This window comes from Schistocerca piceifrons, chromosome 8 (genome assembly GCF_021461385.2).
Source record: "Schistocerca piceifrons isolate TAMUIC-IGC-003096 chromosome 8, iqSchPice1.1, whole genome shotgun sequence".
NCBI classification, from domain to species: domain Eukaryota; kingdom Metazoa; phylum Arthropoda; class Insecta; order Orthoptera; family Acrididae; genus Schistocerca; species Schistocerca piceifrons.
In genome coordinates this window covers 456864344-456886863 of record NC_060145.1, presented here as the reverse complement: position 1 = coordinate 456886863, position 22520 = coordinate 456864344, and the positions used below count along the sequence as shown (strand labels likewise).

The 22520-nt window shown below is 38.8% G+C and overlaps 1 protein-coding gene across 2 annotated transcripts in view; it reads left to right on the top strand.

Annotated features, from left to right (window-relative positions):
• LOC124711878 (transmembrane protein 145-like) overlaps positions 1-21752 on the top strand; it is a 113358-nt gene extending 91606 nt beyond the window's left edge. For both annotated transcript variants that reach the window (XM_047242118.1, XM_047242117.1), the window contains exon 12: positions 21485-21752. In XM_047242118.1, coding sequence (XP_047098074.1) covers positions 21485-21628 — 144 coding nt within the window. In that variant the 3' untranslated portion in view covers positions 21629-21752. The remainder of the gene's footprint in view (positions 1-21484) is intronic.
• Positions 21753-22520: the final 768 nt, after the last annotated feature.

Here is a 22520-nt window from a genome sequence, read left to right as displayed (position 1 = left end):
AGGGGATGCAGAGGTTTCTCACATACCACAAAGCAAAAACATTATTCTCTCTTATATGGAATGAAGGGGCAATGGCCTTGCCGCAGTGGATACACCGGTTCCCGTGAGATCATCGAAGTTAAGCAATGTCGGGCGTGGTCGGCACTTGGATGACTGACCATCTGGGCCGCCATGCACTGTTGCCATTTTTCAGGGTGCACTCAGCCTCGTGATGCCAATTGAGGAGCTACTCGACCGAATAGTAGCAGCTTCGGTCAAGAATACCATCTTACGACCGGGAGAGTGGTGTGCTGACCCCACGCCCCTCCTATTCGCATCCTCCACCGAGGATGACACAGTGGTCAGATGGTCACAGTAGGCCACTCGTGGCCTGACGACAGAGTGCTTTTTGTATGGAATGAAGCTCTTCCATGCACAATAATTACATTTCAACATACTGGGACCATACCTGTTGGCCTTCTTTTCTCACTATCTCTGGCATAGTGCACAACATGATGTTTTCATGGTAATAAGGAGTCATTCTCATTGGTTAAAGTTTGAAGTCAGATGAGAATGCTGATGCTATTCATGTGACAGTCACATTCCAGTTGGAGCTGCTGGTGGTAGCAGTGATGTCTGCATGAGCTGTGCTTGCTTGTGTGAATGTCTATATGTGTTTCCTTTCCTGAAGAAAACTTTGGTCAAAAGCTGTAGTTTATAACAGTCTTTTTTGTGCCTGTCTGCAACTCAGAGGGTCACCTTTATGGTGAGTATCAATCTATTCTTTTCCTAGTATGAAACAATACTTCTGGTATAGTATATATCTCATACCTAGGAAAACTAATCAAGCAACACCACAACAATTATCGCATATTTAGAGGTGTTAGCATAAACTCTTTACACAATTATTCTTTGTGCTCATTTCACAACAGTGTGTAATAAGGTAGAAGGGTGTAGCAAAACTCATAACATTATCCTGAATAATAGCTATGGATATAGGAACGGTCTATTAACAAACTGATCACTGAAATAAGTAAATACCTTGATAAAAAGCTGTGCATGCCCAGTATGTCTGTGACTATGTCTAAGCATCTGAATGGTAAACCGTATCTAAGCTGGTTCTCATTCCATATCAAACATAGAAAATGGAAGGTAGTTATACAACAAACAGGTGAAACTGTATATTCCAACTGGAAGGAGACGCTAGCAGGTGTACTCCTAGGAATTCGTACTACACCCTTTACTGTTCCTGTATCATACAGGGTGTTAAAAAAAAGGTGTTGAATGCTTTGAGAGGTGGTAATACTCATCAAAACAAGAAAAATAAGTCCAGTAAATATGAGTCCATGAATTCAAACTTTCTGATATAAGTGCAATGAACCTGTGTCTGGGAATGCACACTTTCTGCGAAAAACATGTTTACAGGAGATGTTCAATATGGCGTATGTTCATGACAGTGCACCCCTCTGCCATCTGGCATAAGGAATGACATACCCTTTGAAGTATATCTGGTTGCTGTTGTATCTGCTGGCATACATTGAAGTGTCAGCCCATTGTTGATTGATGAGGCATAGTTAGTTCCTTGAAGTGCACCCCCCCCCCCCCCCCCCTTCCTCCCCAAACAATCCAGTGGTCCTGAAATGTCTATGTCAGAAGATTGTGCACATTGTGGTGAAAGTGTGCTGGTGTGTCATCATGCATGAAGAACATTTGTATTTATTGCCACAATGGTATACCATCCAGTAAGATAGGCAATAGATTAATGAGAAAGTCCAGTTGATGCACCCCAGTTAACCTTTGTGGTAGCACATATGGCCCTATTAATCTATTGCCAAGTACGCCTGTCCGTATGTTGATTGAGAATTGGTGTTGATGTCTTCTGTCCTGAACTGCTTGGCAAATTACATCTGCTCATTCACGCTGGTTATGGAAATTCACAATGCCATCTCTTGTGAACCCTGCCTCATTGGAAAATAAAATCTTGATTGTTAACAGTGGATCCGCGGCACACTTCTGCAACAGCCATTGACAGAACTGCCTTCTGCCATGATGATCCTGTGGCCTTAGGGTCTGAACACACTGTAGATTATATGGATACAGCAACTGTTCATGAAATACCCCCAGATAACAGAGTGAGACATGTCTTCTACTGCTGCTAATCATTGCGCACTGGTCCCAGTGGTTTCTTCCACAAAATGTAGAATGTGCTCACCCATTTTAGCCATGTGGACTGTGTGTGGCCCTCCACTGTCAGTCTTCTGAAGTGCAAAGTACCTGTGTCCCTCAGATGCTGGAAAAGTCTGCTGAACAGCTTATCAGAGGGGACTCTGTGCCATGGATATTTTTCACCATAGAGGACATGGGCTTGTGGGCTACATCTACTTGCTAAACAAAAGCAGAATATCATATTCGCCATTTCACTTGTCAAGTAGTAGGTTTCCATTACTAACAAATGGTGGAAGAGAAAAAATGTAAATGTATTACATCATTTGTACATACAACAGTAAACACATAAGTGAATCCACTTTTGGAAGAAGGTAAAACACTGTGATACATACCCCGGGTTGACAGTACTTTACAATCAGGCACACAAACACAATGGAAACTAACATAGCTTACAACATGACTCAAACCACACAACTGACTACAGACCACTTAACAGTAGGTAGAGTACTGTGAGAAAGATGACACAATACCTTGGTGACACATGTGATGGAGCACCAATGCAGTGACTGTGCTAATATCCATAACCAAGCATCACACAGCTCTTCCTATAAACACCTGTGAAATCCCTGCACTAGCAGCATAGAACAGATGAGGTTCTATCTGTGGAAAATGGCCAAAATAAGTTACTGTCAGCTGTACTCAACACATAAACTTTATTTCTTAAAACACACAATCACAGAAGCAAGAATCAAAAACTCTCAAGGTTTTAATGAAAGCCCTCTTTGATTTAATTTAGATTGGCTGAAGGCCACATCAAAAATACAAAGCACAAGGGCTGAGCAAGGAATTGAGTTCTTCTGGAGGTTTCACTTCTTTAGAAAATTCTTTTTTTTATTTTCAATATAAACAGGCTGAAAGCCTTAGCTTAAATTTTTCCCATAGAACTCGGCTGAAGACCTCACATTAATCAAGAACAGTGTTACAGCTTAAGGCCGAGACAAAGATTTTCAGTGTTTAATCTAAATAGGCTGAAAACTAGGCTGAAGGCCGCATATCAACAAACTAATTTAATGGCTTAAGGCCAAGGAGGAAGAGCTTTCAGTTTGAAAAGGCTGAAGATATTTTATGTAAAACTCGGCTGAAGGCCTCATACTAAAGAATAACCATCTTATGACTTAAGGGCAAGACGAGGATTTTAAATTTTTAATTGAAGAGAGATTAAAACTCAGCCGAAGGCCACACACCATGCTTAAGGCCTAAAGGGAAAAGCTTCTAAATTTAAACTAAAATAGGCTAAAGGCTTTATCCTAAAACTCTTGGCTGATGGCCACATATGAAAACCAAACAATCTCATGGCTTAAAGCCCAGACAAAGAAATTTCCAATTTTTAACTTAAGCTGGAAAACTCAGCTGAAGGCCACATAAAAACTAGAAAATATTTCTTATGGCTTAAGACCTAGAAAAAATTGTTCAACTTTTGATATGAAAAGGCTGAAAATGCGGCTGAAGGCCACATACCAACTTGAAACCAATTTATGGCTTAAGGCCTAGGCACAAGGAATTTTCAGTTTTAACTTTGAAAGGATGAAACTCGGCTGAAGGCCACACAGAGTACTTAAGACTAAAAGGAAATCACTATGTAAAACACAAGGAGCGGTTCTCAGAATGTTCCAAGGATCGGCCTGGAAAGATAACACTAATGCATGTTTAGGAGAGACAGGCAATCAGACCAACAACCTCTTAATCAGAAGGCAACCTAACCGAAAGCCAGCCGACAGACCAACCAACAAGATCAGTTCCGTTCCACCCAACCAGCAAAATTACAACAGGATGTCAATAGCACAACATTATGGATACTGGTGCCCAATCCAGCCAAGTCAGGATAAATGCCCAAAACGACCAACAACACCTCAGCTGTCGAACTACGTGCCGTACTGGACAGCATCAACATGACAAGGAAAATACACTGCCAAAAACTACATCAATGACCAGAGCAGTTCACCAGAATGTCAACGGCCACAAGGCAGAAGATACTGCTGGTACACTTCATTAATGAAAGAATGAATTAAATTAAGTTAAACACCACACAGGAAGACGGCTGCAATTATAGCCGACTTCAATCCACACATGTTGTCGCTCGCGGGAATCTGCCAGAAAGCGACAACCAGGATCAAACGAATTGATATGATAGCAGTTGAGGCTTGATAGTAGGTTAAGTGAGCACTCAACTTTAGTGTTCAGGATTGGTGGCCAACGAATTTCGTAACCCTCGCAAGAAGTGCCTCACAACTCCAACTGCCCGTGCATGCCACCAGTGGCTCCGGTCTGATTATGCACCACGGAGACTTCCTTGCTGCTCTGCCCCAACCAACCAACTGCCTCACACATGGAAATGGTCAAAAGACCAAATACACATTAGCCAATGAGACGACCAACCATATGACCAACCAACAGTCGTTCCCACTCCAGTGTCCTTCCATTGGACAGTGCATGTGAGTCCCCAGTGGTTGGCAGGTACTGTGTGTCAGCACCTCACTGCTGATCCATCCCTGATGCTGCTCTGTGCCCGACTGCACTCCTGGTTCATTTCCAACTGAGTTCCAGACACACGACGACCTGGAAATTCTATCGGTCGCTCCAGAGATGGTACAACAGTGCCCTTATTGATAAGCGCTGCTCCTGCTACTCACAGGCAAGTAAGGCAGAAGTTAGTGACACCAGTAAATGGAATAAGAAAACAAGGTGGCAGTACCGTAAAAGAAGATGACCAACAATAAATGGCATGAACACGAGCCACACACGGTTCAATGTGTTTATCTCAGAAAGTACACATTTATGGACCCTTGTTTATTGGACTTATTTTTATTGTTTCAGTGAGTACTAACACCTCTCAAAGTATTAGAATATTTCTTTCTTAACACCCAGTACAAATGACATGTCATTTAAGAGAGACCTAACCTTAGCAACAATTACGCATGTTGTATGATGCTAGAATTGTGCGGTTTATATTATGTGACAGAACAAGCTGGGATAATTTTACTTCCCCTCTTGTTTTGCCATCTGCCCCCTTAAAATTCATTTTTTCATTTTTGAATTAATTACCATTAACATACATGAGTGTAATCTGAACTATCATGAAAGAGAAACGTTGGCCCTTCATTTTAAAGAATGTTGTTGTTGTTGTGGTCTTCAGTCCTGAGATTGGTTTGATGCAGCTCTCCATGCTACTCTATCCTGTGCAAGCTTCTTCATCTCCCAGTACCTACTGCAGCCTACATCTTTCTGAATCTGCTTAGTGTATTCATCTCTTGATCTCCCTCCATGATTTTTACCCTCAACACTGCCCTCCAATACTAAATTGGTGATCCCTCGATGTCTCAAAATGTGTCCTACCAACCAATCACTTCTTCTAGTCAAGTTGTGCCACAAGCACCTCTTCTCCCCAATTCTATTCAATACCTCCTCATTAGTTAGTTATGTGATCTACCCATCAGCATTCTTCTGTAGCACCACATTTCTAAAGCTTCTGTTCTCTTCTTGTCTAAACCATTTATCGTCCACATTTCACTTCCATACATGGCTACACTCCATTCAAAAACTCGATGTTAACAAATTTTTTTTCTTCAGAAACGCTTTCCTTGCCATTGCCAGTCTACATTTAATATCCTCTCTACTTCGACCATCATCAGTTATTTTGCTCCCCAAATAGCAAAACTCCTTTACTACTTTAAGTGTTTCATTTCCTAATCTAATTCCTTCAGCATCACCAGACTTAATTCAACTACATTCCATTATCCTCATTTTGCTTTTGTTGATGTTCATCTTATACCCTCCTTTCAAGACACTGTCCATTCTGTTCAGCTCCTCTTCTAAGTCCTTTGCTATCTCTGACAGAATTACAATGTCATCGGCAAACCTCAAAGCTTTTATTTCTTCTCCATGGATTTTAATACCTACTCTGAATTTTTCTTTTGTTTCCTTTATTGCTTGCACCATATACAGATTGAATAACATTGGGGATGGGCTACAACCCTGTCTCACTCCCTTCCCAACCACTGCTTCCCTTTCATACCCCTTGACTCTTATAACTGCCATCTGGTTTCTGTACAAATTGTAAATAGCCTTTCGCTCCCTGTATTTTAACCCTGTCACCTTCACAATTTGAAAGAAAGTATTCCACATTGTCAAAAGCTTTCTCTAAGTCTACAAATGCTAGAAATATAGGTTTGCCTTTCCTTAATCTTTCTTCTAAGATAAGTCGTAAGATCAGTTTTGCCTCACGTGTTCCAACATTTCTATGGAATTCAAACTGATCTTCCCTGAGGTCGGCTTCTATCAGTTTTTCCATTTATCTGTAAAGAATTCGTGTTAGTATTTTGCAGCCGTGACTTATTAAACTGATAGTTCGGTAATTTTCACATCTGTCAACACCTGCTTTCATTGGGATTAGAATTATTATATTCTTCTTGAAGTCTGAGGGTATTTTGCATGTCTCATACATCTTGCTCACCAGATGGTAGAGTTTTGTCAGGACTGACTCTCCTAAGGCTGTCAGTAGTTCTAATGGAATGTTATCTACTCCGGTAGCCTTGTTTCGACTCAGGTCTTTCAGTGCTCTGTCAAACCCTTCACACAGTATCATATCTCCCATTTCATCTTCATCTACATCCTCTTCCATTTCCATACTATTGTCCTCAAGTACATCACCCTTGTATAGACCCTCTGTATACTCCTTCCACCTTTCTGCTTTTCCTTCTTTGCTTAGAACTGGGTTTCCCTCAAAGCTCTTGATATTCATGCAAGTGGTTCTCCTTTCTCCAAAGGTCTCTTTAATTTTCCTGTAGGCACTATCTATCTTACCCTTGGTGAGATAAGCCCTTACATTTGTCCTCTAGCCATCCCTGCATAGCCATTTTGCACTTCCTGTCGATATCATTTGTGAGACGTTTGTATTCCTTTTTGCCTGCTTCATTTACTGCATTTTTATATTTCCTCCTTTCATCAATTAAATTCAATATTTCTTCTGTTACCCAAGGGTTTCTACTAGCCCTTGTCTTTTTACCTATTTGATCCTCTGCTGCCTTCATTATTTCATTCCTCAAAGCTACCCATTCTTCTTCTACTGTATTTCTTTCCCCCATTCCTGTCAATTGTTCCCTTATGCTCTCTCTGAAACTCTGTACAACCTTTCTTTCTTTCAGTTTATCCTGGTCCCATCTCCTTAAATTCCCTCCTTTTTGCAGTTTCTTCAGTTTTAATCTACAGTTCATAACCAATAGATTGTGGTCAGAGTCCACATCTGCCCCTGGAAATGTCTTACAATTTAAAACTTGGTTCCTAAATCTCTGTCTTACCATTATATAATCTATCTGATACCTTTTAGTATCTCCAGGGTTCTTCCATGTACACAACCTTCTTTCATGATTCTTATACCAAGTGTTAGCTATGATTAAGTTGTGCTCTGCGCAAAATTCTACCAGGCGGCTTCCTTTTTCATTTCTTAGCCCCAATCCATATTCACCTACTATATTTCCTTCTCTCCCTTTTCCTACTCCTAAATTACAGTCACCCATGACTATTAAATTTTCGTATCCCTTCACTACCTGAATAATTTCATTTATCTCATCATACATTTCATCAATTTCTTCATCATTTGCAGAGCTAGTTGGCATATAAACTTGTACTACAGTAGTAGGTGTGGGCTTCGTGTCTATCTTGGCCACAATAATGCGTTCACTATGCTGTTTGTAGTAGCTTACCCATATGCCTACTTTTTTATTCATTATTAAACCTACTCCTGCATTACCCCTATTTGATTTTGTATTTATAACCCTGTATTCACCTGACCAGAAGTCTTGTTCCTCCTGCCACCGAACTTCACTAATTCCCACTATATCTAACTTTAACCTATCCATTTCCCTTTTTAAATTTTCTAACCTACCTGCCCGATTAAGGGATCTGACATTCCACACTCCGATCCGTAGAACTTTCTCCTGATAATGACATCCTCTCGAGTAGTCCCCGCCCGGAGAACCGAATGGGGGACTATTTTACCTCCGGAATATTTTAACCAAGAGGATGGCTTCATCATTTAATCATACAATAAAGCTGCATGCCCTCGGGAAAAATTACGGCTGTAGTTTCCCCTTGCTTTCAGCCGTTCGCAGTACCAGAATAGCAAGGCCATTTTGGTTAGTGCTACAAGGCCAGATCAGTCAATCATCCAGACTGTTGCCCCTGCAACTACTGAAAAGGCTGCTGCCCCTCTTCAGGAACCACACGTTTGTTTGGCCTCTCAACAGATACCCCTCTGTTGTGGTTGCACCTACGGTACGGCTAACTGTATCATTGAGGCACGCAAGCCTCCCCACCAATGGCAAGATCCATGGTTCATGGGGGGAGGTTTTAAAGAATATAACACCAGATCTAAATTTGTGCTTAGTTTTATGTATGTAACTGATTTTCTAATTTATTTCAAATATTCCTAGTTAGTATCTTTTCATTATAGGGTGAAATCAGTAATTGTTTTGTAACTTAAATTCCCTCTGTACATGTTATTGCAAGGATTTATAAGGGCCCAATTTTTGATCCCGAGACAGTCAGTTCACAGCAGAGTTTCAGACAAGGAACCTGTTTTGGTTAGAATGACAACAATGCATCAACTTAACAGTCAAATAAGTGTTACACAAATAGGCAGTGTGTTAAAACACTGACAGTGTCTGCTCCATACATATCTTTCTATTCTTCAAGAACTATGAACTTTGTGGTTATGTTTTTTACTGCTCGTAGATGTTCAACAGTATGTGGATGTTTGCCTGCAAACTATTAATGAGACTTATCAAAAGCAGATGTGCATCTGTCAGATACATCATTTACAGTATACAGTAGTTGCACATCCACCCCCAATTTTTTCAGCCAGTACGTCAAAACTGAGGACAATCAACAAAGAGATAAAGCAGGTGATCATCATCACAATTACCAGACTGAGCTGTACAGCATTTGCAGATCAGTGACAATTTTGCTAACAATGATTACAATTTTATGAGAGGGAAAGGAATTCACTTGTGAAAACTAGAAATTTTGTAGAGACTGGATTTCTGTACAGTACTTATCTTTGGGAGCTGAAATATGAGTACTGCTGATAGACATGTGTAAAATACAAAAGGAAAGGTGTGTGTATTTTGAGATAGTGTGTGTATTTTTAGATTTATCTGTTTTCAGTACTAATATTTTTCTTCCTGCATGCAATTACTAGCCAAGAATTCTGAATCAAAAATTTTTACTGACTGCATTTCCTCTGTTTGAGAAATTGTTTCTGTGTTTCACAGCTTTAACAAATCTGTGAGCGACCATTTCACCTTTTTCTCCTTTGTGTATCCTTCCCATTTCCCATCAACCACCTGCGTAATATATCCTAGTAACCATAAGTTTCAAATAATGGAAAATCCAGATTGGAATATTGACACTGACCTTGGCTGCCAGAGACAGTGTTCATATGTGTGTGATATGTATTTGTGTGTGTGTGTGTGTTTATGTTGTCTAATTCAGAAGAAGGTCTTTTGGCTGAAAGCTAACTTGTTTGACAGTCTTTTTGTTGAATCTGTCTGTGACTTAACATTTCTGCTGTATGGTGAGTACCAGTCTACCCTTTTCATAAGCATAAGTTTCCTGACTAATTAGAATTTAGTGCCACAGTAGAACTCAAAGCTTGGTCTTTGTCTTTCTAGTACACAGTTTTAATGAATAAAGACAGATTATTTCAGTGCTGCTCTTATAAAGAATGAAACTCACAGTTTAGTTAGAATGAATGTTTGAGTGATGCTAAGTCAGAACAGTTGCTAGAATGAAAAAACTGACTCTACATAATACAGCGTGCCTCAGCGATACAGATGGCCGTACCGTAGGTGCAACCACAGCGGAGGGGTATCTGTTGAGAGGCCAGACAAACATGTGGTTCCTGAAGAGGGGCAGCAGCCTTTTCAGTAGTTGCAGGGGCAACAGTCTGGATGATTGACTGATCTGGCCTTGTAACATTAACCAAAACGGCCTTGCTGTGCTGGTACTGCGAACGGCTGAAAGCAAGGGGAAACTACAGCCGTAATTTTTCCCGAGGACATGCAGCTTTACTGTATGATTAAATGATGATGGCGTCCTCTTGGGTAAAATATTCCGGAGGTAAAATAGTCCCCCATTCGGATCTCCGGGCGGGGACTACTCAAGAGGACGTCGTTATCAGGAGAAAGAAAACTGGCGTTCTACAGATCGGAGCGTGGAATGTCAGATCCCTTAATCGGGCAGGTAGGTTAGAAAATTTAAAAAGGGAAATGGATAGGTTAAAGTTAGATATAGTGGGAATTAGTGAAGTTCGGTGGCAGGAGGAACAAGACTTTTGGTCAGGTGATTACAGGGTTATAAATACAAAATCAAATAGGGGTAATGCAGGAGTAGGTTTAATAATGAATAAAAAAATAGGAGAGCAGGTTAGCTACTACAAACAGCATAGTGAACACATTATTGTGGCCAAGATAGTCACAAAGCCCATGCCTACTACAGTAGTACAAGTTTATATGCCAACTAGCTCTGCAGATGATGAAGAAATTGATGAAATGTATGACGAGATAAAAGAAATTATTCAGGTAGTGAAGGGAGACGAAAATTTAATAGTCATGGGTGACTGGAATTCGTCAGTAGGAAAAGGGAGAGAAGGAAACATAGTAGGTGAATATGGATTGGTGGGAAGAAATGAAAGAGGAAGCCGCCTTGTAGAATTTTGCACAGAGCATAACTTAATCATAGCTAACACTTGGTTCAAGAATCATAAAAGAAGGTTGTATACCTGGAAGAATCCTGGAGATACTAGTACGTATCAGATAGATTATACAATGGTAAGACAGAGATTTAGGAACCAGGTTTTAAATTGTAAGACATTTCCAGGGGCAGATGTGGATTCTGACCACAATCTATTGGTTATGAACTGCAGATTGAAACTGAAGAAACTGCAAAAAGGTGGGAATCTAAGGAGATGGGACCTGGATAAACTGAAAGAACCAGAGGTTGTAGAGAGTTTCAGGGAGAGCATAAGGGAACAATTGACAGGAATGGGGGAAAGAAATACAGTAGAAGAAGAATGGGTAGCTCTGAGAGATGAAGAAGTGAAGGCAGCAGACGATCAAGTAGGTAAAAAGGCGAGGGTTAATGGAAATCCTTGGGTAACAGAAGAAATATTGAATTTAATTGATGAAAGGAGGAAATATAAAAATGCAGTAAATGAAGCAGGCAAAAAGGAATACAAACGTCCCAAAAATGAGATCAACAGGAAGTGCAAAATGGCTAAGCAGGGATGGCTAGAGGACAAATGTAAGGATGTAGAGGCTTGTCTCACTAGGGGTAAGATAGATACTGCCTACAGGAAAATTAAAGAGACCTTTGGAGAGAAGAGAACCACTTGTATGAATATCAAGAGCTCAGATGGCAACCCAGTTCTAAGCAAAGAAGGGAAGGCAGAAAGGTGGAAGGAGTATATAGAGGGTTTATACAAGGGCGATGTACTTGAGGACAATATTATGGAAATGGAAGAGGATGTAGATGAAGACGAAATGGGAGATAAGATACTGCGTGAAGAGTTTGAGAGAGCACTGAAAGACCTGAGTCGAAACAAGGCCCCGGGTGTAGACAACATTCCATTAGAACTACTGACGGCCTTGGGAGAGCCAGTCATGACAAAACTCTACCATCTGGTGAGCAAGATGTATGAGACAGGTGAAATACCCTCAGACTTCAAGAAGAATATAATAATTCCAATCCCAAAGAAAGCAGGTGTTGACAGATGTGAAATTTACCGAACTATCAGTTTAATAAGTCACAGCTGCAAAATACTAACGCGAATTCTTTACAGACGAGTGGAAAAACTGGTAGAAACGGACCTCGGGGAAGATCAGTTTGGATTCCGTAGAAATGTTGGAACACGTGAGGCAATACTAACCTTACGACTTATCTTAGAAGAAAGATTAAGAAAAGGCAAACCTACATTTCTAGCATTTGTAGACTTAGAGAAAGCTTTTGACAATGTTAACTGGAATACTCTCTTACAAATTCTGAAGGTGGCAGGTATAAAATACAGGGAGCGAAAGGCTATTTACAATTTGTACAGAAATCAGATGGCAGTTATAAGAGTCGAGGGGCACGAAAGGGAAGCAGTGGTTGGGAAAGGAGTGAGACAGGGTTGTAGCCTCTCCCCAATGTTATTCAATCTGTATATTGAGCAAGCAGTAAAGGAAACAAAAGAAAAATTTGGAGTAGGTATTAAAGTTCATGGAGAAGAAGTAAAAACTTTAAGGTTCGCCGATGACATTGTAATTCTGTCAGAGACAGCAAAGGACTTGGAACAGCAGTTGAACGGAATGGACAGTGTCTTGAAAGGAGGATATAAGATGAACATCAACAAAAGCAAAACGAGGATAATGGAATGTAGTCAAATTAAATCGGGTGATGCTGAGGGAATTAGATTAGGAAATGAGACACTTAAAGTAGTAAAGGAGTTTTGCTATTTAGGGAATAAAATAACTGATGATGGTCGAAGTAGAGAGGATATAAAATGTAGACTGGCAATGGCAAGGAAATTGTTTCTGAAAAAGAGAAATTTGTTAACACCGAATATAGATTTAAGTGTCAGGAAGTCGTTTCTGAAAGTATTTGTATGGAGTGTAGCCATGTATGGAAGTGAAACATGGACAATAACTAGTTTGGACAAGAAGAGAATAGAAGCTTTCGAAATGTGGTGCTACAGAAGAATGCTGAAGATAAGGTGGATAGATCACGTAACTAATGAGGAGATATTGAATAGGATCGGGGAGAAGAGAAGTTTGTGGCACAGTTTGACTAGAAGAAGGGATCGGTTGGTAGGACATGTTTTGAGGCATCAAGGGCTCACAAATTTAGCATTGGAGGGCAGCATGGAGGGTAAAAATCGTAGAGGGAGACCAAGAGATGAATACACTAAGCAGATTCAGAAGGATGTAGGTTGCAGTAGGTACTGGGAGATGAAGAAGCTTGCACAGGATAGAGTAGCATGTAGAGCTGCATCAAACCAGTCTCAGGACTGAAGACCACAACAACAACAACAGTGCCTTGCAGTATTACTCAGTATTAAAAGGAAAGCCTTCAACTGAGGGAGGATAAGCAGATGAAAAGTGTTGAATCTGCCTTCACATGGTTTATGTAAATGAACCACTTGGAGAAAACCAAAACAGATCTATACAGATGATGATGTTAGTTTACTCAGAATGATAGGATTATGTGTTATGATGTGGGAAACATCAAAAGGAGAACAACATGTGTCACACCCAAAATTGTTTTTAAGTCATCCTACTGCAAAAAACAACAAAACATGGCTTACAAAACCCAGAAGTCAAAAAAGAAATAGAAGGAAAAATACTGATCCCAGAACTTCTGAGGATTTATTTAAGGCAACCACATAAAAAGTTAAATCAGGCTATGAAACTATGATTTGAATTGACTCCATTACTGCATCAGCATCTGTATTCTGCAAACCGTTGTGAAGTGCATGGCAGATGGCATGTCCCATTATACCAATTATTAGGACTTTTCCTGTTCCACTCACATATTGAGCCCAGGGAGAATAATTGTGTAAGTGACTCTTTGTTCACTGTAATTAGTTGAATCTTTTCTCCATGATCCCTACAGGAGCAATATGTAGGGGGTTGTAGTGTCTTCCTAGATTCATCACTCAAAGGAAACTTCTAAGTGGGTTTCCACAGGATTGTTTGCATCTGTCTTCAAACACCTGCGAATTGAATTCTTTCAAAATTTTGGTGACAGTCTCCCATGGTTCAAACATACATGGGACAATTTGTACTGCCCTTCTCTGTGTACATTCAGTACCCTTTGTTAGTCCTACCCGGTGTGGGTCCAACATACTTTAGCAATATTCTGGAAGACTTGCATGAGTGTTTTGTATACAATCTCCTTTATGGAATGATCGCATTTCCCTAGTATTCTAGCACTGAACATGATTATTATGTCTCATATTCCTACAGATTGTTACACCTTAGTATTTGTAATGACAGTATTATGAAAAGGATAAACTGCTACTCACCATACAGTGGAAATGTTGAGTTCAAGACAGACAGACAGGCAGATGGTGGACAAGGATGGGGAGAAGGCAGCAGAAAAAGACAGAAGTAGAGACTAGTGCTTTGGTGGAATAGAGGGCTGTGTGGTGCTGGAATGGGAACAGGGAAGGGAATAGGTGGGTAAAGAACAATGACTAATGAATATTGAGGCCAGGAGTGTTATGGGAATGTAGGATATATTGCAGGGAGAGTTCCCACTTCTGCAATTCAGAAAAGCTGGTGTTGGTGGGAAGGATCCTGATGGCACAGGCTGTGAAGCAGTCACTGAAATGAAGACTATCATGTTGGGCAGCGTGCTCAGCAACAGGTTGTCAGTGACCATTCACGCAGACAGACAGCTTATTGGTTGTCAAGCCCACGTAGAATGCAGCACAGTGGTTGCAGCTTATCTTGTAGATCACATGACTGCTTTCACAAGTAGCCCTGCCTTTGGTGGGACAGGCGATGCTTGTGACTGGACTGGAGTAGGTGGTGGTTGGAGGATGTATGGGACAGGTCTTGCATCTAGGCCTATCCATGGATATTTATTTATTTATTTATTGCAATATGTATTCCATAGATCCATTTTTGCATGGTAATGCTTGTATGTGGAATGAATCAAAACATTTAATTCATTATTACATTTATTTCCATCAGGACAATAAACAAAGATTAAGAATGCAAACTGAAAATAATAATACAGCAACACAATCAGTAAGTTCTAATTACACTCACAAACAGAGGTTAAGATGCGGTTTTCAGATCCTATTGAAACAACTTTTACAGGGTAAAAATGACCATCTTCTTGACTTATAGTTCACCAGTTAATCTAACTGAAGCAGCAAGATATGTTGAATCAAGAATACACAATAATACATAGTAAATAATCTTAGCTATCTCAGCTTTAGAATTCTTCTAGACAATAGAAGGTTTTTTCAAACAAGAACTCCTTTACTTTACTTTTAAATAGTATGTTATTACCTCATAGACACTTAATGTTACTTGGAAGTGCATTGAGGATTTTTGTGCTTGTGCATTTTAAACCTTTTTCACTAGAGACTAATTTTTCAGGTCACAGTGTAGTCACATTTCATTCTTGTTTTATGATGATGGTATGTTTCATTTGTTCCATATTGAGAAGATTTGTGAAGCATAAATGTCATGACTGAAAAGAAATATTGTGAAGTAGTGTTGTCCATATGTACGCCCAAGAATTTCAAACAAAATTTATTCTCTGTATCTGCTGACCCTCATGTGCTATGTCTGTCTCCTGTGGGTTTCATAAGTTGGGCTTCACATATCAATGTTTAGGGATCTCTGCTGTTTGGCATGGTCTTTCTGTTGAAGATACCTCATTAATTTGACCTCAACAAATGGATATCAAGGATACTGGACAGTAATTTTTTGGGTCACTTCTACTACCCTTCTTGTTAATGGGTGTGATCTGTGCTTTCTTCCATCCCTCAGACACAGTTTTTTTGTATGAGGTATCTTTGGTATATTATGTTTAAAAGAGGTGCTAACTCAGCCACTAATTCAGGACAGAATATGATAGAGATTCCATCATGCCCTGAAGTTTTGTTCAATTTTAATGACTTCAACTGTTTCTCAATGCCACTGACACTAATATTTATTTCACTCATATTTGCAGTGGTACAAGATGAAACTGAGTCATTACTTCTGAGTTTTTCTTTGTGAAGGAAGATTTGAAATTGGAATTAAACATTTTTGCTTTTTCTTTGCTATCCTTGGTTTCAGTTCCTATCTCGTCCATGAGTGTCTGGCTTTGGTGCCATTAACAGTCCTTATGTAGAACAAGAATTTCTTTGGGTTTTGTAAAATATCCTTCAATAATATTCTACTAGGGTTGTCACTTGTGACAAAGCAAGCTGAGATATTTTTACTTCCTCTCTTTTTTTGCCATCTGCTTCCTTAAAATTAATTTTTTCTCTTTTAACTAATTACCATTAACATTTGTGAGTATAATCTGCATTTTCAGAAAAGAGAAATTTTGGCCCTCGGTTTTAAAAAGTATAACACCAGGTCTAACTCTGTGCTTAGTTTTATGTATGTAATTGATTTTCTTATTTATTTTGACTATTCCTAGTTACTATCTTTTGTTATAAGGTGAAATCAGTAATTTTTCATAACTTAAATCTATTGTTGACATATAAACAAATATAAATCCTGTACTAATTATAAACATTTGGAGGAATAAATAATAGTATTCTTAAAGGATCTATTTGTCTCTATTCAAAAACATGTTAGCAAAACCAGCCCTTACGTAGTTCCAAAGTGATTAACAGTTTTGTCAAAAGTATTGTTTCAATAATGATAGATGTTATTTTTATCATTTAAACAAGTAATTCAGCTTAACTCTTGTAGTAGCAGAAACAGTTAAAAAGATGCAATTTTTTGATGTATTTGGTTAACTGAACGAGTTATGTTTTAATTGTAATTTCTGTAAATTAAACTTTGAACAATATGTAGTTTCAGTGCCTATTATTGTGAGGATATATAAGTGCCCAATTTTTGGTTTCGAGACAGTCAGTCCACAGCAGAGTTTCAGGCAAAAAACCTGTGTTGGTTGGAACAACAACAACACATCAACTTAACTGTGAAATAAGTGTTACACCAATAAGACGTGTTAAAACAATGACAGTGTCTGTTCAGTTTATTTGAAAGACTGTGAAATGTGTGGTTAGGCTTTTACTGCTCATAGATGGTCAACAGTAAACTATTGTAGCAGCATGTGGATGTTTGTCTGCAAACTATTAATGAGACTTGTTGAAAGTTAAACAATAGTGCACTGGCCATATAACTGTGTAATATTGGGGTGGGGGGTTGTGAACAGTGAAAGTAAAGAACTGTGAAATGCATCTGTCCAACTGTCAGCTACATCATTTACGTAGTCATTGCCAAACTTCCACCCCCCCCCCCCCCTCCCCTATTTTTCAGCCAGTATAGGAACACAGTACGTCAACACCGAGGACTAACAATGAGAAATGAAGCAGGCGAACATCACACGCTGAAGGCCTCATGCATTGCCTTCTTAGCACCAAATGTATTTCATTCAGCATCTGTCTACTTATAGCCCTGTGCTTTGTTATACACTTAATACAGAGAAGTCTGTGTTTCTTTAGAAGTTCCTTTACAGTAACTGTATACAATAGAGGATACCTCCCAGCATCAACTGATCCACTGGGTACATACCTATCCTGTGGATAGTAAACTATTCTTTTAAATCCGAGCCATAGTTCCTCTACAAACCCCTCTCCTGAGCTGAAAGTTTCAAGCTTATCACTGAGATATGACTCTACTGTCTCTGTATTTAGTTTATTGAATATGTAAGTCTTTCTATTTGTTTTAGATGCCTTTTGTACTTTGGCAATCATTGTTGCTACAATTACCTCGTTGTCACTTTAACCATCCTCAAATAGGTTTGGTCTATTTGTGTCATCAGATCAAATATGTTTCCATCATGAGTGGGGTTCTGAACTATCTGTTATATTTAGTTTTCAGATAAGGTATTTAGTAATGTTTAACAAAACTGTAATAATTCAGTTGACTGTTAATCGATTAAAATTTTCTTCAATGATTACAGTATGTTTGGGGAACTTACATACTATTGATCCGAGGTTCTCTCTTGAAGTTTTTGGGTACACCAGGTGATGAGTCTGGCAGTCAGTAGAAGTATCCAATTATAATTTTATCCCCTCTACTGATACTGAGTCTTGCCCAAACAGTCTTGCTTGCAGGTTCAATTTCTACCTTGTTAGATTCAATTTTCTTGTACACTATGACAAGTACAGCACCTCTATTTCCCATTAACTTATCCTCCCATTAATTGCTCGAATTTTCTGCAAAAATCTCATTGCTGTCAATTTTGGGTTTTAAGGAGATTTATGTACCTAGTATTATGTGCACTTCACTACTTTTTATGAGTGCTTAAATACTGGCATTTTTCTGCCTATGCTTTACCAGTTAAGTGCTAGGATTTTATAATTTTTGCCTGTGATTTTATTACTCTTACCTGTGAGGGGTATTTCTTTGAAACTTACACCAAATCTTTTGAGTATTCTACAGCTACCATTACCTGGAATGGATGGAGAGCCACTTAATCTAAAAGATCTTTGTGTGTGAACCCCACCCACAGTCTGCTGCCTGGGTAGTGTCCTCTGATGTGTAGTGAGAGACTGGCCCATTTTGGGGGCCAGTACAGTTGTCAATCCTGTGGCTCAATTCCGGGAATTCACAGCCTAGTTTGTCACAGAACCTTCACAACCTTCTTACTTGACTCAGAAACAGAGAGCTATGATCTTTTCTGGGGACAATACAACACATTGTAAGCTTCTGTGGCAGTTGCTGGAATGATGCAAGATGACCTCAAAGCCCAGCTGCAGGCATCATGTGTTACAACATGCACCATAGTCTGCAGCTGTTTGCACAAAGTTCCCTCAATGACTGCCAGAATAGACTCTTCAACAAATTGAATGAGTCTGAGTGCGCACAGTTTCCTTCCAAACAGATAGAGCATACATAGAGAGACTGTGGCACTTTATTTTGTGCTCCCTGCAGTGCCATGCTGTGCTATTTTCCACCATGTTTTTGGAAGTCACTGTGAAGGAGTGACTGAAATGAGGAAGTACCACAGTGTGTAACTGGCTTTCAGCTGAAATTGGAGATTGTTTGCATGTAGTTTGTTACTCACTATGTACTGAAATCTTTGCCTCAATGGCCAAATTCATGAAAGTGTTTTAAAGATTCAATTGTAGCTAAATATCTGTCACAAGCAATACTATCAACATATTTGCTGCTCATTTCATTTGCAGCAATTTTAGCTGTACTCATAATTCCTGACTGACCACACCCTCAGAAATTGTGACATATTCAGAAAAAAAAGTTCAAATATTTGTGCAAGAAAGAATATAAATGTCATTTTTGGGTGTTTCACTTGCAGTAATTTTATCTTTAGATTTTTAATCAGACTGAAGTCTCTTATTCCTGACATAAAATGCTCTTATACATAAATATAACTGAATATTGCAGAACATACATCAGAAACATGAATAAGAAAGTCCCAGAATGTGTTACAATTGTGAATGTATTTACTTCCACTTTGTAACTGCATGTGTCTAACTACACAAGCCCAGTGATCACATACAATTTCAAACATTACTTTTTGTGTTCATCTTAAAAGTTCAAATCACTTTTACAGTTGATGTGTCTTTAACTGACATTTAATTATAACAGATCATACCTAGAGTGACATGTTTGTGATTAATTTTCAATTTGGTGTTGTCTCAAAATGGCATACTGTCATAATGTGAAAATTACAATACAGAAATAACAAAATGTGATGAATCCTCCCAAAGGGGAATGAGGGACATGATGTAATGGATTTCTGATTTCAGCAGAATGCCAGCAAAAAGCAATTGTGGCTTCTTCATTTTAGTCACTTATCATTCTGGAGTTGTTTCGAAAGTGAGATGGTTATGTGTGCAAATTTGTAAGATAGCAACTGCCAAATTCCTTTTCAAAATCAGGTCTAATGTTAGTATAGAATACTAATTCATGCATAAAACCAATAAAACTATGTGTACATTTTATTTCAAGTGTGTATTGTTTAAAAATATCTGTTAGTAGTTTTGTACATTTGTGTTATACACCAGCACAGAAAAAACATCATGTGTTTAACTTTACATGAATATACATATTTATTATTGTACTGTAGGTTTCATAATATCCTTACACACTGTTACATATTGTGCCCCTTTGTTCCTACTTCCGAAAATGTCGTGGAGGGTTGTGCAGTTTTCTTCACTCTGGTTGCAGTGTCGTCTCTCTGTGGTAATCTATCTCTTTGGTTCCTTCCCATCCCTTGCTGCCATCTCTCTAAGGAGTACCATTATTCACTGCACTTTTGAACTGCTGGCAATTAATAGACCCCTACTGTTTTGCATCTGCCACCTTTTGATACTGGACACAGCACATTACGCAACAGGTGGAGTGAGTCTCACTGGCTCACTTTCAGTTTCAGTGGAAGACAGTACCTCAAACTTGTTAGTGAGGGGGATTGATAGAACAATCTGAGTTTTCCCTGGCCCCTGTCTGCCCTGCACATGATGCCTAGACCTACCTCTGACGTGCCATGCACAGTCAAGTGGATGAGTAGTGACAGAGGAGACAGGATTCACAGAAGAGGATAGTACTAGGGAGTAGCTAGGGAGTATGTTTGGTATCTCTGGTATATGACATTCAGGTGTCCTTCCAACATACCCATTTGCAGCAGCTTCAGCTCACTTGACAGTGATCAGAGCAACTTCCAGCTGCTCACAAACAGAAACTAACTCATCTCGTGCTTGAGAACAGCATACACATGGGGCTGCAGTATTTTACAGAATAGTAAACAAACATCTCTAAACTAAGTTAGCTGATTCTATTTCAGTTTATGGGTTTAATATGCTATAAGTATTACCAGTGGCCTTATAAAACTGACTGATTAACAAACAACATGAGATGTCTATTACAACAACAAAAACACTTGGTGTAGACTTTTCTTTTTTATTTGAAACATATTTGTGGTTGCAGCTACCAACAATTCAACAAAATCATTAATTTTAAAAAAGACCAAATAGACCCTTGTTAAATGAAACAACAAATGTGACACAATATGTTAGTTATTTATGGTAAGAGTAAATTACAAATTCTGATTGACTATGAAACGTGTTACGTGCAATATACGCAACTTAAGAAAATTCTCAGAAATATACATTTGCAAACTCCTGAAACTTATAAAACATGTAGCATTTTTTTACATAAATATATTATGAAATTAGGGAAATATTGTTTTTGAATGAGGATATCCGTAGTGGTACTGTTGTATGACTTGGTCAGTTTTCTGTTGATATACTGTAGATTCTGAAGAGGCTGCTGTGACGATTCAGCAGTACGAATTAGGTGCTCTTTTATTTGGCTCTTCTGCTTTCTTTATAATCCTGTTTCCTCTCTTAACTTTCCTTCACTTCATAATAAAGGAGACTCAGCCCAAAGGATCTAGATTAATGTTAATTTCAAGCATGCTCATCAGAAGTCTGGCGTATGCAACTATTTTAGCTGGTGTTCTTTGTGCTGAAGAATATAAGGTCAATTGAAGTTGCTAGTGTTCTAGTGCTGATTTTACTATTGATAACTCTTTCTCACCACAGGTTCCTCAAAGGCCACTGGAACCTTCCAAAGATGTAACTCACATTCCTCTCCACGATTCCTACGACTCGTCGCCAGAACACAATTACAGAAGAGTACCTGATGTATTCCAAATAAACACTCAAAGGGACCAGGTAAACACTTAGAAGTTCTGTATGAAAAATGTGTAAAATTCCTGCAATTGAGAAACAAACATCTCAAGAGAAAATTATATGTATACTCCAAGAACTTTGTTATATTTTATTTGAAATAAATGCATATTCTTGTGTTTATGTTTAGTTTTCTTACCACAGTTGTGTCTTTGGTGAAAAAGTTGGCACACAAAGAAAATACACATTTCTGCAAACACATTTCCACTTAACTCACTGATATATGGAATGTGGGAGAAAATGCATGACTGCCAGTGCAACATCAGTACATTCATTGGAACATTAATTTTACAGATGGAAGATATATCTGTAATATAACTCATGTGCAGGATACTTGTAATGGCTTATCAGCTTTCTGTGCTGGAGTATGTCAGTTAAACCATCATTAAGTAGAGGTGGACTAATGCAGAGATCCTATATCAGAAGTATATAATAGCCTTTCAATGAAGATTCTTCACAGTACAATATTCATGACCTAGAACTAACTCCACCAGTTGTATGACTAGGATTCTTCCTCCTAGTATCAGTACCTCTCAGTTTTCAACATGAGTACTTCATCAAGAATAAACATTTAGTCACTGTTTAGTGTGTTTAGTTATCTACTTTCACCTCCCATTCCCTACCTCCTTTTCTTCTTTCTGCCTGTGTCACATCCTGTTCACATTTCTTTATTTTCCTCATCATATCAATTTCGCATTTTGTGCTATCTGTTTCATCTTTTTTTGTCTTCTTCCAATTTTCTTTCAATATCTTATTTATCCAACTGTTTCCTGCACTTTCTTACCTTATTTCTGAAATACTAATGACCACTCCTATCTTTGAATTTATCCAGTATTCGGTGTTGGTGAAATTTTGTTGCATCTTTCTTTCTTGTTCTGTTTTACTAAGA